Source organism: Capsicum annuum, chromosome 8, assembly GCF_002878395.1.
Source record: "Capsicum annuum cultivar UCD-10X-F1 chromosome 8, UCD10Xv1.1, whole genome shotgun sequence".
Taxonomy (NCBI): domain Eukaryota; kingdom Viridiplantae; phylum Streptophyta; class Magnoliopsida; order Solanales; family Solanaceae; genus Capsicum; species Capsicum annuum.
Window position 1 is genome coordinate 37635509 of NC_061118.1, and position 11054 is coordinate 37646562.

An 11054-nucleotide genomic window follows, 5' to 3' on the forward strand; every position below is an offset into this window, starting at 1 on the left:
ATATTACTTAAAATCCTATCCCACTAAACTAATTACAAAAATCTCTTATAAATCTCTAAACAAGTTTTTTATATGATACATAACACACAACTCCTATTTTTAAGCCTTAAATCACGTTGACATTGTTGCAGATAAGGAAAAAAAATTTCCTTAGAAAACATGGCTATTAAATCATTAATTATTAAGTAATAAAAGTTAGCAATAAATTCAACAATTATTAACTCTCATTGACAAAATTCCAAAAATAAGCGGAAAAAAAAAGTCGTATCTGTGTTATGGCCATTGGCCGCAGGAAAAATTTCATAAACAACGTCCATTAATGTACTTGTTCATAAGTCTGTTGTTGAAATTACAAAGAGAAAATAAAAAGTTGTGAAAAAAGACCCCAAAAAACTCGTAGTATGTGTGTTATAGTCATTGGCCGCCAGAAATTTTTTATAAACAACCTCCATTAACGTACTTCATCATAAGTCTATTGTTGATGTTGCAAAGAGAAAAAAAATTGCGAAAAGAGACCCATTATCAAAGATATGATTTTTATGTATCAAATTGATAGATTTCGTCCATGTACATTCTATTTATGTATCATAATATTCAATGAAACAAATGGAACTGTAAATATTATTTATGATACATAGATATTTTTTTAACAGAGATATTACATGCATTCTAACACATAAAACTATTTCTGACAAAGGTAATCAATGATTTCTGATACATTCAATATATAATTTCTTATTCTGATATATAAACATAAAGAAATTAAGTATTAAATTCGTTTTCTGATACATAGATATTTTTTTTGACACAGATATTAATGCATTCTGATACATAAAACTATTTCTGATAGAGGTAATCAATGATTTCTGATACATTCAGTATATATTTCTTATTATGATACATAAATATAAGGAAATTAAGTTTTAAATTTGTTTTCTGATACATAGAAATATATATATATATATGTGTGTGTGATATGAGATTCGCCTGATACATCAGATTCTTATAGTATGTTCAATTTTTTTCTGAACATAGGGAATGAACGATTGGAGAAGAAATTAGTTTTGGAAGATTATGATAAATGAAGATTGATTTGATTATTCAAATTTCAAATAATGAAGTTGTTGAGGATTTTATGTAATTAAATGGAAAATATCTTAAATTGAGTATGTTAATTCCTCAATTGTAGGCACTTTTAACTTTTTTTTCTTTTTTTATCTCTAATTAATTGGTTAGTAATGTATCATAAGCTTATGAATGAGAGGTTAAATAATGTATCATATTCGGGATATTATGTAATTAATATAAAAATTGAGAGAGAGGGTAATTAGGTAGCAAAGTATTGAGATTTATGTTGTTTACCCTTGTTTTAACAACAACAACAATAAATGCAGTGTATTTTCATACCACTACCTTCGATGAGGTAGAGAAACTGTTTACCTTGTTTTAAATCATCCATAAACAACTATTATTGGACGGAGGAAATATTAAACAAGGACCTTGTTAAACTCAAAACAAGTATGAACACCATTACACCAAACACACAAAACAACAACACCCAAAAAAAGAACACAAGCAAGAAGTTCTTCACAAACACCCAAAACACACACATCACACACTTGAAAACCTTGGTTTAACCTCCCATAGCATTTGCTTTCTCTCTTTCTCTCTCTGTTAATATCTATATACAAACAAATATACATACAAAACACATAGTAGTATATATTTGTATATTTCTTGAACTGCCCAGAAAAATATTAAGGCATATTCGTCTTTTCCTTTTTTCTCTCTCTCTTAGCTGTGTTTTCTTGGAAAATCCATTAGAGAAAAAAATTGAAAAAGAAATTCAATCTTTTTCTTCTCTAAAACCAACCCCCATTTCCTTAAAAATAACAAAAATCCCATGTAGTCCTCACGGATCTTTCAACTCCAACACAAAATCCAAGATTTTCTTGATAAAGGGTGTTAAAAAAAAAACTGATTTTTCCTCCATTTTTCAGTGATTCTTGATAAAGGGTGTTGGAAAAAACTGATTTTTCTGTCATTTTTGAGAGTTTCTTGAAAAAGGGTGTCGAAAAAAATTTCTGATTTTTCTGCATTTCGAAGTGTTTCTTGAAAAAGGGTGTCCAGAAATCTGAGTTTTCTGTCATTTTTGAGAGTTTCTTGAATAAGGGTGTCGAAAAAAATCTTATTTTTGTCGAAAAAAATTTCTGATTTTTCTGCATTTTTAAGTGTTTCTTGAAAAAGGGTGTCCAAAAATCTGATTTTTTTTGCAAGTTTTGTTGAAAAAAATCTGATCTTTATGTCATTTGAAAAAGTTTCTTGAAAAGGGGTGTTCAAAAAATCTGATTTTTCTGCCATTTTAAGAGTTTCTTGAAAAAGAGTGTTGAAAAAAATCTGATTTTTATTCCATTTTTGTTGGAAAAAATCTGATTTTTCTACCATTTTTAAGAGTTTCTTGAAAAAGGGTGTCCGAAAAATCTGATATTTCTACCATTTTCAAGAGTTTTTTGAAAAAGGGTGTTGAAAAAAATCTGATTTTTCTGCCATTTTGGGTAAAAAATTCTGAATTTTCTGCCTTTTTTTTTGTGTGTGAGAAATGGTGGTGAAGATGATGAAATGGCGACCATGGCCACCTCTTATTTCCAAGAAATTTGAGGTGAAGATTTTTGTAGGCAAACTTGAAAATTTGGTGAATGAGGTGGCAGCTTCTGGTGGTGGTGTTGCAGTGGAGATTAGGTGGAAAGGTCCACCAAAAATAGCATTGAGTTCATTTAGGAAAACAGTGAAGAGGAACTGTACTAGAGAAGAATTGGTGAAAAGTGGACCAAATGGTGTTGTTTTGGTTGAGTGGGATGAAGAATTTCAGAGTTTGTGTAGTTTGTCTGGTTATAAAGACAATGTGTTTCATCCTTGGGAGATTGCCTTCACTGTGTTGAATGTGAGAATTTTTTTTCAATTTTTAGTGAAGTTTTTATGTTTAATGACTTGCCTTACATTTGCTTAGATCTTTTAAGTTATCTCTATGTTTTAGTTATGATGAGTGATTGAAGTTAGGAAAGTGATATGATCTATTGAAAATGAGATTTGATTATCATTTCTTGCCATATTTGATGGATATGTTGTGAAATTGTTCAAATTTGGTTGTTTGTTTTTTCTTTTTGTGGTTTGATTGACAGCCTTGTATAAATAAATGTACATTATATGTTACTTGAGCCGAGGGTCTTCCGGAAACCACCTCTCTACCTCCTCGAGGTAGGGGTAAGGTCTGCATACGCTCTACCCTCTCCAGACCCTGCTTTTGGGTCTACATTGAGTTTGTTGTTGTTGTGCATGTTCTTGTCATTTTTGCGCCGGTTGTTTGTACTGAACTATGCCTACAGCTACTTTTTTGTTACCAAAACTATTACGAAGGCTCTACGATCTGATATCTTGATAGTTAATGGGGAAAAGTTTTATCTTGATTCCACTTTGAAGTTTGAACCAAGTCAAGTGGTAGTGTTTGGTTGCTGTGAAAAGAATAGTTTTGGTTGTTATGCTTACGTAGCCTAAGATGGAAACCGGAGGTTAGGGAACATTTTTATAGAATTTTGTCATTATGAAACCACGGCATATGGAGATTTATGCTGTTGTTTCCAGACAGGCAGTTGAGGCTACAAGATTCATATTTGTCACGTTGCATCCATAGTTTGAAACCAGAAGTTAGGGAACATTTTTATAGAATTTTGTCGTTATGAAGCCACGACATATGGAGATTTATGCTATTGTTTCCAGTCAGGCAGTTGACGCTACAAGATTTGTATTTGTCGCGTTGCATCCACAGCTTAAGCCAAAAGTTCCTCATCCTTTTGGTTATCTTAATGATTCATTGAATGGAACTTTTGTCGTCTTGAATATGTTACCAACAGACACTAAACATCAGTTTGTTTATCTATAGTGAACTATATGATGCCCCACTTAGCGATTAGTACATGCGTCTAATGTGGCTTCAACAACAACGTACCCAGTATATGCGTCCAATGGGGCTTATAGAATAAAAAAGGGCGGCGATTAGATTCTTTCACATTACATCGTAGCGACTTTACAAAAATTCGTCCTCTAAATCCGCACTGAATAAAACTCAATTTTAATGGTTGCTCAAGGTTCAATATTTGGAGTTCAGTTTCGTTTAAGATTCACCTTCCTTATCTAGTTCTTCAATTTATATTATTTGATTTCAACAATATGTTTGCTCATTAAAGACGTAGATGCTGTTTTGGCTGTTTAGATTCTTATAGCTAGCATAAGTCATAATCATCTTTTTCTTTAGTTATTTGTTCATGAAGATCCACTGATTCTTTTTCTGCTCCAGGGTATGCATGCTAAGAACAAGGCACCTATTATTGGTACAGCTGTCATAAACGTTGCTGAATTCGCTGCCAAGATAGAGGAGAGAGAATTTAAGCTGAACATTCCTCTGGTAGTTCCAGGGGGTGCTTCGGAGACTCGGCCCATGCTTTGTGTATGCTCCTTTTTCTTGATGTGTTAATTTCTTAACATAACATATTATTCTTACTGGTACCCTCCTCAAAATCCTATTGCCCCTTGTTATTATTCTTACTTGAATTGAAATTGACATGTCATGCAGATATCGCTTAGCTTGTTCGAACTAAGAGATGCGCAAGAATCAGCAGAGTTTGTTCAGAGGCCATTAGCTCCTGTTCAATCTCCAGCACAGTCTGTAGAAACTCCACCAGTAGAGAAGGATGAACTTTCTGCACTCAAAGCTGGCCTCAGAAAGGTTAAGATATTTACTGAGTATGTATCAACTCGGAGAGCAAAGAAAGCTTGTCGAGAAGAAGAGGGTAGTGAAGAAAGATGCTCAGCAAGGAGCGAAGAGGGGGAATATGCTTATCCTTTTGATTCCGACTCCAGTGATGAGTATGAAGAAGGAGAGTCAGATGAGGGAAAGGAGGATCCTACTGTTAGGAAGTCATTTAGCTATGGTCCATTGGCTTACACGAATTGCGCAGGAGTTTCTTTTCATTCTAGTACAAGGGTCAACGGTGAGGGTGAGGATTGGGTTTACTTTAGCAACCGTAGATCAGATGTGGGCTGCTCACAAATGGATGACCACATCACCTGTGCTTCTGATCTTGTAGTTCTGCAGAATCCAAAGCGCAGTATCCTACCTTGGAGGAAGAGGAAGCTGAGCTTTAGATCTCCTAAATCCAAGGGGGAACCGTTGTTGAAGAAGGATAATGGGGAAGAAGGTGGAGACGATATTGACTTCGATCGTCGGCAGCTCAGTTCTGATGAATCTCTGTCATTTGGGGTAAGATCTATAGCCTCTCTTTTAATAGACATAACTTTGTAATTTTGTCTGTATTGGGTATCGAAAACCCTCAATTTGGATTCGGACTATGCTCAAGCATCCTTGCCTAGTATGTCTGATCAGCGCAAACCACCTTTCCGTTTCTAGTATGTTGAATCAAATGAACTTAGTTAGAAGTTAGAGCATATGGCTTAGGAAGTAATTTTCTTACCTTATACATCTATTGAGCCCGTATTAGTGCTTGACGCTATCTCAAATTATCTAATAAATTTGTTATTGTTAGGCCATTTTTTTATTGTTTAAAATAAATTTGTTGTTGTCAAGCAGTGGCACAAGGTGGAGGAAGACTCGACTGCTCATCGATCTTCAGTATCTGAGTTTGGTGATGACAATTTTGCTGTTGGCTGTTGGGAACAGAGAGAGATAGTAAGTCGAGACGGACACATGAAGCTTCAAACTCAGATATTCTTTGCTTCCATTGACCAGCGAAGTGAGCGAGCTGCTGGCGAAAGCGCATGCACAGCCCTTGTTGCTGTGCTTGCTGATTGGTTGCAGAACAATCGTGGTCTCCTGCCCATTAAATCGCAGTTTGATAGTTTAATTAGAGAAGGTTCGTTAGAATGGAGGAAACTTTGTGAAAACGAAACATACAGGGAACGGTTCCCTGACAAACACTTTGATCTGGAGACAGTTCTTCAAGCCAAAATTCGCTCGATATCTGTTGTGCCAGGGAAGTCCTTTGTCGGTTTTTTCCACCCTGATGGGATGGATGAGGGAGGATTTGATTTTTTGCATGGTGCTATGTCTTTCGATAATATCTGGGATGAAATTAGCCGTGCTGGATTACAGTATGCTTCTGTGAATGAACCACAAATCTATATCGTCAGTTGGAACGATCATTTTTTTGTCCTGAAGGTTGAACCCGAAGCTTACTACATCATCGACACCTTAGGTGAAAGACTCTACGAAGGCTGCAATCAAGCTTATATACTGAAGTTCAACAAGGATACAGCCATCTATAAACAGCCAAACACTACACACTCAGCAGAAGAAAAACCTGCTGCCAATCAGCAAACTATTTCTACAACGCCGGACCCAAAACTCAGTGATGCTCCTCATACCGCTTCCGGTTCTCTCGACAGTGAAGCAGTGAATGTATCGGATGAACCATCAAAGGTTGGCAGTGCAGAAGAAATTGTGTGTCGGGGCAAAGAGTCATGCAAAGACTACATCAAGAGTTTTTTAGCTGCTATACCAATCAGGGAACTGCAGGCAGATATCAAGAAAGGTTTGATAACATCAACCCCTCTTCATCAACGGCTTCAAATCGAACTCCATTTCACTCACTTACAACAACTACAATCACCCATAACTCCGGCAATAGAGATAGCAACGGCTGCACAAGAACCGCCTGCAGTTGCAATGACCGAGATCTCAGCGTAAAGAGTCTTTTAACTGTAAATCTAAGAAGTGTATGATAGTTTCTAACTAGTTTTCGCTCTGTCGTTAGCTTTGTTTCGTGTTGCATTAGAGTAAGATAGTGTTAAGCTTCTATGGAAGTAAAAATTTGTACATCGACCTTCTGTTCTGGAATTATAATAGATGGTTTCTAACTTCTGATCTTTCTACTATCATTGCATTCCCTTTTTATTCAACAAATCAGCATTTGTTACATTCTAAGTTGCTCGGACTCTCCAAAAAATGTTGCCGCTCCTGTGTTGGATCCTTCAAAAATACGCTATTTTTGGAGATTCGACGCGCATCCATCTACATTTTTGAAGAGTCCGACTAATATAGGTTATATTCTAAATAAATGTTGTGAACATACTTAGCAAACATTAACTGCAGCTCTTATTCTGAAGATGATATTATAACTTTTCTTTTAGTTCCATAATGTTAAGATAAAATTGCCTTCGTCTGATCTATAGGTCATATGTTTTGGTCGTGAAATCAGCAATTAATGTTTGTGTTCGGATACATTGTTTACGTCAACATCCCTTACGGCCCGATCCTTTCTTAGACCCTACAATCATTTGAGTTGTCAAATCAGCCACTAGAGCTTGCGTCTACAATCGTTTGAGTTGTCGAATCAGCCACTAGTGCTTGTGTTTTGTGTTAAGAGTAGGTCGCTTAAATCACATCTCCTTGGATCTTGCGACCGTTTGAATCAATTACTGATGTTTGCATTCAAGTAGGTTTCTTACATCGCAGTCCCTCGATTCTTGTCCTTTTCTAGACCTGCGTAAATACAAAATATTGATATTTGCGTTAAAGTACGTTGTTTCCATCACATTCCCACATTCCCTTGGTTCTTGTCCTTTTATGGATCTTACGTGAACATCCTTTTATGGATCTTACGTGAACACACAATATTGATATTTGCATCGAAGTAGGTTACTGACATCACACTTCTTCCGTTCTTGGTTGCCGACATCACATTTCCTCGGTTCTTGTCCTTTTCTAGACCCTGCATAAACACAAAATATTGATGTTTGCATTAAAGTAGGTTGCTTAGATCACATTTCTTAGACTCTTGTCCTTTTCTAGACCCTGCGCGAACACAAAATATTGATGTTTGCGTTAAAGTAGGTTGCTTAGATCACATTTCCTAGACTCTTGTCCTTTTCTAGACCCTGCGTGAACAAAATATTGATGTTTGCGTTAAAGTAGGTTGCTTACATCAAATATTGATGTTTGCGTTAAAGTAGGTTGCTTACATCACATTTCCTAGATTCTTGTCCTTTTATGAACCCTGCGTGAATACAAAATATTAATGTTTGAGTTAAAGTAGGTTGCTTACATCACATTTCCTCGATTCTTGTCCTTTTCTAGACCCTGCGTGAACACAAAATATTGATGTTTGCGTTAAAGTAGGTTGCTTACATCACATTTCCTCGGTTCTTGTCCTTTTCTAAACCCTGCGTAAATATAATATATTGCTTAAAGTAGGTTGTTTCACATTTTCTTGATTCTTGTCCTTTTATGGATCTTACGTGAACACACGATCTTGATGTTTGTATCAAAGTAGGTTACCGACATCACGCTCACTTCCGTTTTTGGTTACTGACATCACATTCCCTTGATTCTTGCCTTTTTCGAACCCTACGTGAACGCAAGATACATTGTGCACTTAGAGTTTTTGGTTTGGCTAAGTCAGAATAAGAAAAAAGTTGTGTGTTTGAGTTTCTAGTTTTGCAATGATGCTCAATTCATGTGATTTTTCATGTAACTTTATTAGCTGTAAAGTTGCAATCCTTTCTTCCAAATTTGTTCTTCTTGCACATGAAGAGATTCTTTCTTCAATGTTCAATTTTTAAATAATCCAAACCCCCCACCCCCACCCCCCAAAACACACACACGCACAACAACCTAGTCATTCACTCAAATTAATATTATTTTTTTGTTGTGTTGAAAAAGTCACTAAACTTTGGTTGAGTGTCATAAAGAATATATATATATATGTAAATTCCATCCTGAACTATATACGAAATTGTTGAAATACACTCAAACTTTAAGTGGATCCTATTACCCTCTGCACTAATTAAAACCGTATTTTTGGCAATCTTAGTGCCTACATGGCACATCAGTGAATCAACACACTGAAATTCCACGTAGGCACACGTATGTGTCACGTAGGCACTAAGGTTATTAAAAATATGATTTTACTTAATCCAGGGGTAATAAGACCCACCTAAAGTTTGGATGTGTCTCAGCAATTTTGTGTATAGTTTAGGATGGAAACCGTGCATTTTTCCTATAAAATAAAGAGATTCAGCATGTTATGCTCTTATTTGTCATGAGCCGAAGGTCTATAGAAAACAACCTCTCTACTTCATCTGAAATAGTGGTATGAACTATGTATACTTTTCCCTCCCCATCAAAGACGGAGCTAGCCCTTTGATAGGGTTCATCCGAACATCTTCAACGAAAAATTATTCCATTTATACATAATTAAAATTAATTTTTATGTATCTATAGTAGGTGTTGAACCCCCTTCGACTAAATTTTTTTTCAATAGTGAACTCTCTTAGTTGAAATTCTAATTCTGCCTTTGCTCCCTATACCCCATTTTATGAGAATATATTGAGTATATATATTGTCTTTCCTATGAGATTTAAATAGAAATGAGAAATCTTTTATGGTTACAACTTACAAATATATTAGTTTATTGACTTTCCTCATACTTATTTACATAAAGTTGGAGTGATTCTTTTTTTTGTTATAAAAGTTAAGTTAGTGATTTTGGTGCAAAAATCAAAAGTTGAGTACTAATTCATAATATAATATATTTTAACAATTGATTTATGTAGAATAAGTGAGTTTGATGCACGAAACATCTTTCATTCATGCAAAATTCGAGAAGGGATGTATATAATATAAAAGCCTATTCTTAATACTCACATCGATAGTCGATTCCATACTTTTAACCTATGACCTACACGGACACGAAAATGACTTACCATGAATATTCAGTTATGAATTCGATTATTATTATATAAATATTTTCTTTCTCGTAGGTTTTGCATTGCTTTTTTTGTTAATCGTTATAGTTTTTTCACTGTTCTCTTCTCCTTGTATTTGAATTTATTGCACTTGAACCGAGAATCTTATACCTCGACGAGATAATGATAAGTTCTGCATACACTATCCTTTCTAGAGTCCACTTATCGAATTTCACTGAATATATTATTGTATTAATTCAAAATCATTATTTGAAATTCATAAACTTCAAACTCTCAATCCATTTTTTCATTATAGCAAAATTCCAAAAGAAAATATTCTTTTTTTAATTCCTTAGAGGGTTGCAATGATAACTACAAGTTGAAAAAATTCATTAACAAAGAAGTTTCTCAGAAATATTCTCATCATTTGTGTCCTATTAGAATATTACCTAACTTTAGAAAAATATTCTTGAACTACCAATGCACTTGGACTTGACTAACTTCTAGATTAAAAAAAAAAATCAGAAGATAAAAAAAAATATAGATAATATATTTAAAGTAATTGAAAAGGACTATTTTGATTTTTAGTTTGGACTTTTGGAATATGCAAAGAACACTTTAAGCAATGCAAAATTTCATGAATAAAAATTTCACTTAGCTATATATTTGATGGATTTATAATTTGATACCAAGTAAAAATCGAACCGCTTCAATGATATTCTAGGTATCTTTACAACAGAGCATTAACTTATAGCCATATAGTTCTAATTCCAAAACGGGTCCAAACACAGACTTACAACCCTCTTGGCTTCAACAGGCCTTTTAACTGGACCTCCGACATCAAACCTGATTCAAAACTATTATTATAAATCTATGTTCTGAACCTTAATATCACTGGGTGATTAAATTCTTATTCATGCCATCTTATATCAGTAGCGTAGTATGTAAACCCCCAAAGGTACTTTCATTAGTCAAGCCAAATATACGAAGAAACTTATCAAGAAATTTAGCATGGAAAAGAGAAAGGTTTATGGAACTCCAATGAGTCTATCCACAAGTCGATTTGGCTTTCCTTAGGAGCCAACTGAAAGCAGGCACCACATTTGTGTTCCGAACCAAGATAAATCTCTATATTCTTATTTCAAATTGCTTATTTACTTGTTTGCTTATTTAAATCTAATGTGGTTTGTGAAGTAACTGATTTGCAGGTAAATCGGCTGTGAAGACTCAACAGTCGACTCACGAAAATTTTCAATTCCCCCCACCCCCCAACCCCTTAAATTTCAAATACAACAACG

At 34.7% G+C, this 11054-nt stretch overlaps 1 protein-coding gene across 1 annotated transcript; it reads left to right on the plus strand.

Annotated features, from left to right (window-relative positions):
* The first annotated feature begins 1461 nt into the window (after window positions 1–1461).
* On the plus strand, window positions 1462–6940 carry LOC107846042. The gene is made up of 4 exons (XM_016690549.2): window positions 1462–2941; window positions 4352–4501; window positions 4628–5314; window positions 5642–6940. Exons 1-4 carry the CDS (start codon window positions 2600–2602, stop codon window positions 6755–6757), a joined length of 2295 nt encoding a protein of 764 aa, XP_016546035.2. The 5' UTR covers window positions 1462–2599; the 3' UTR covers window positions 6758–6940.
* Window positions 6941–11054: the final 4114 nt, after the last annotated feature.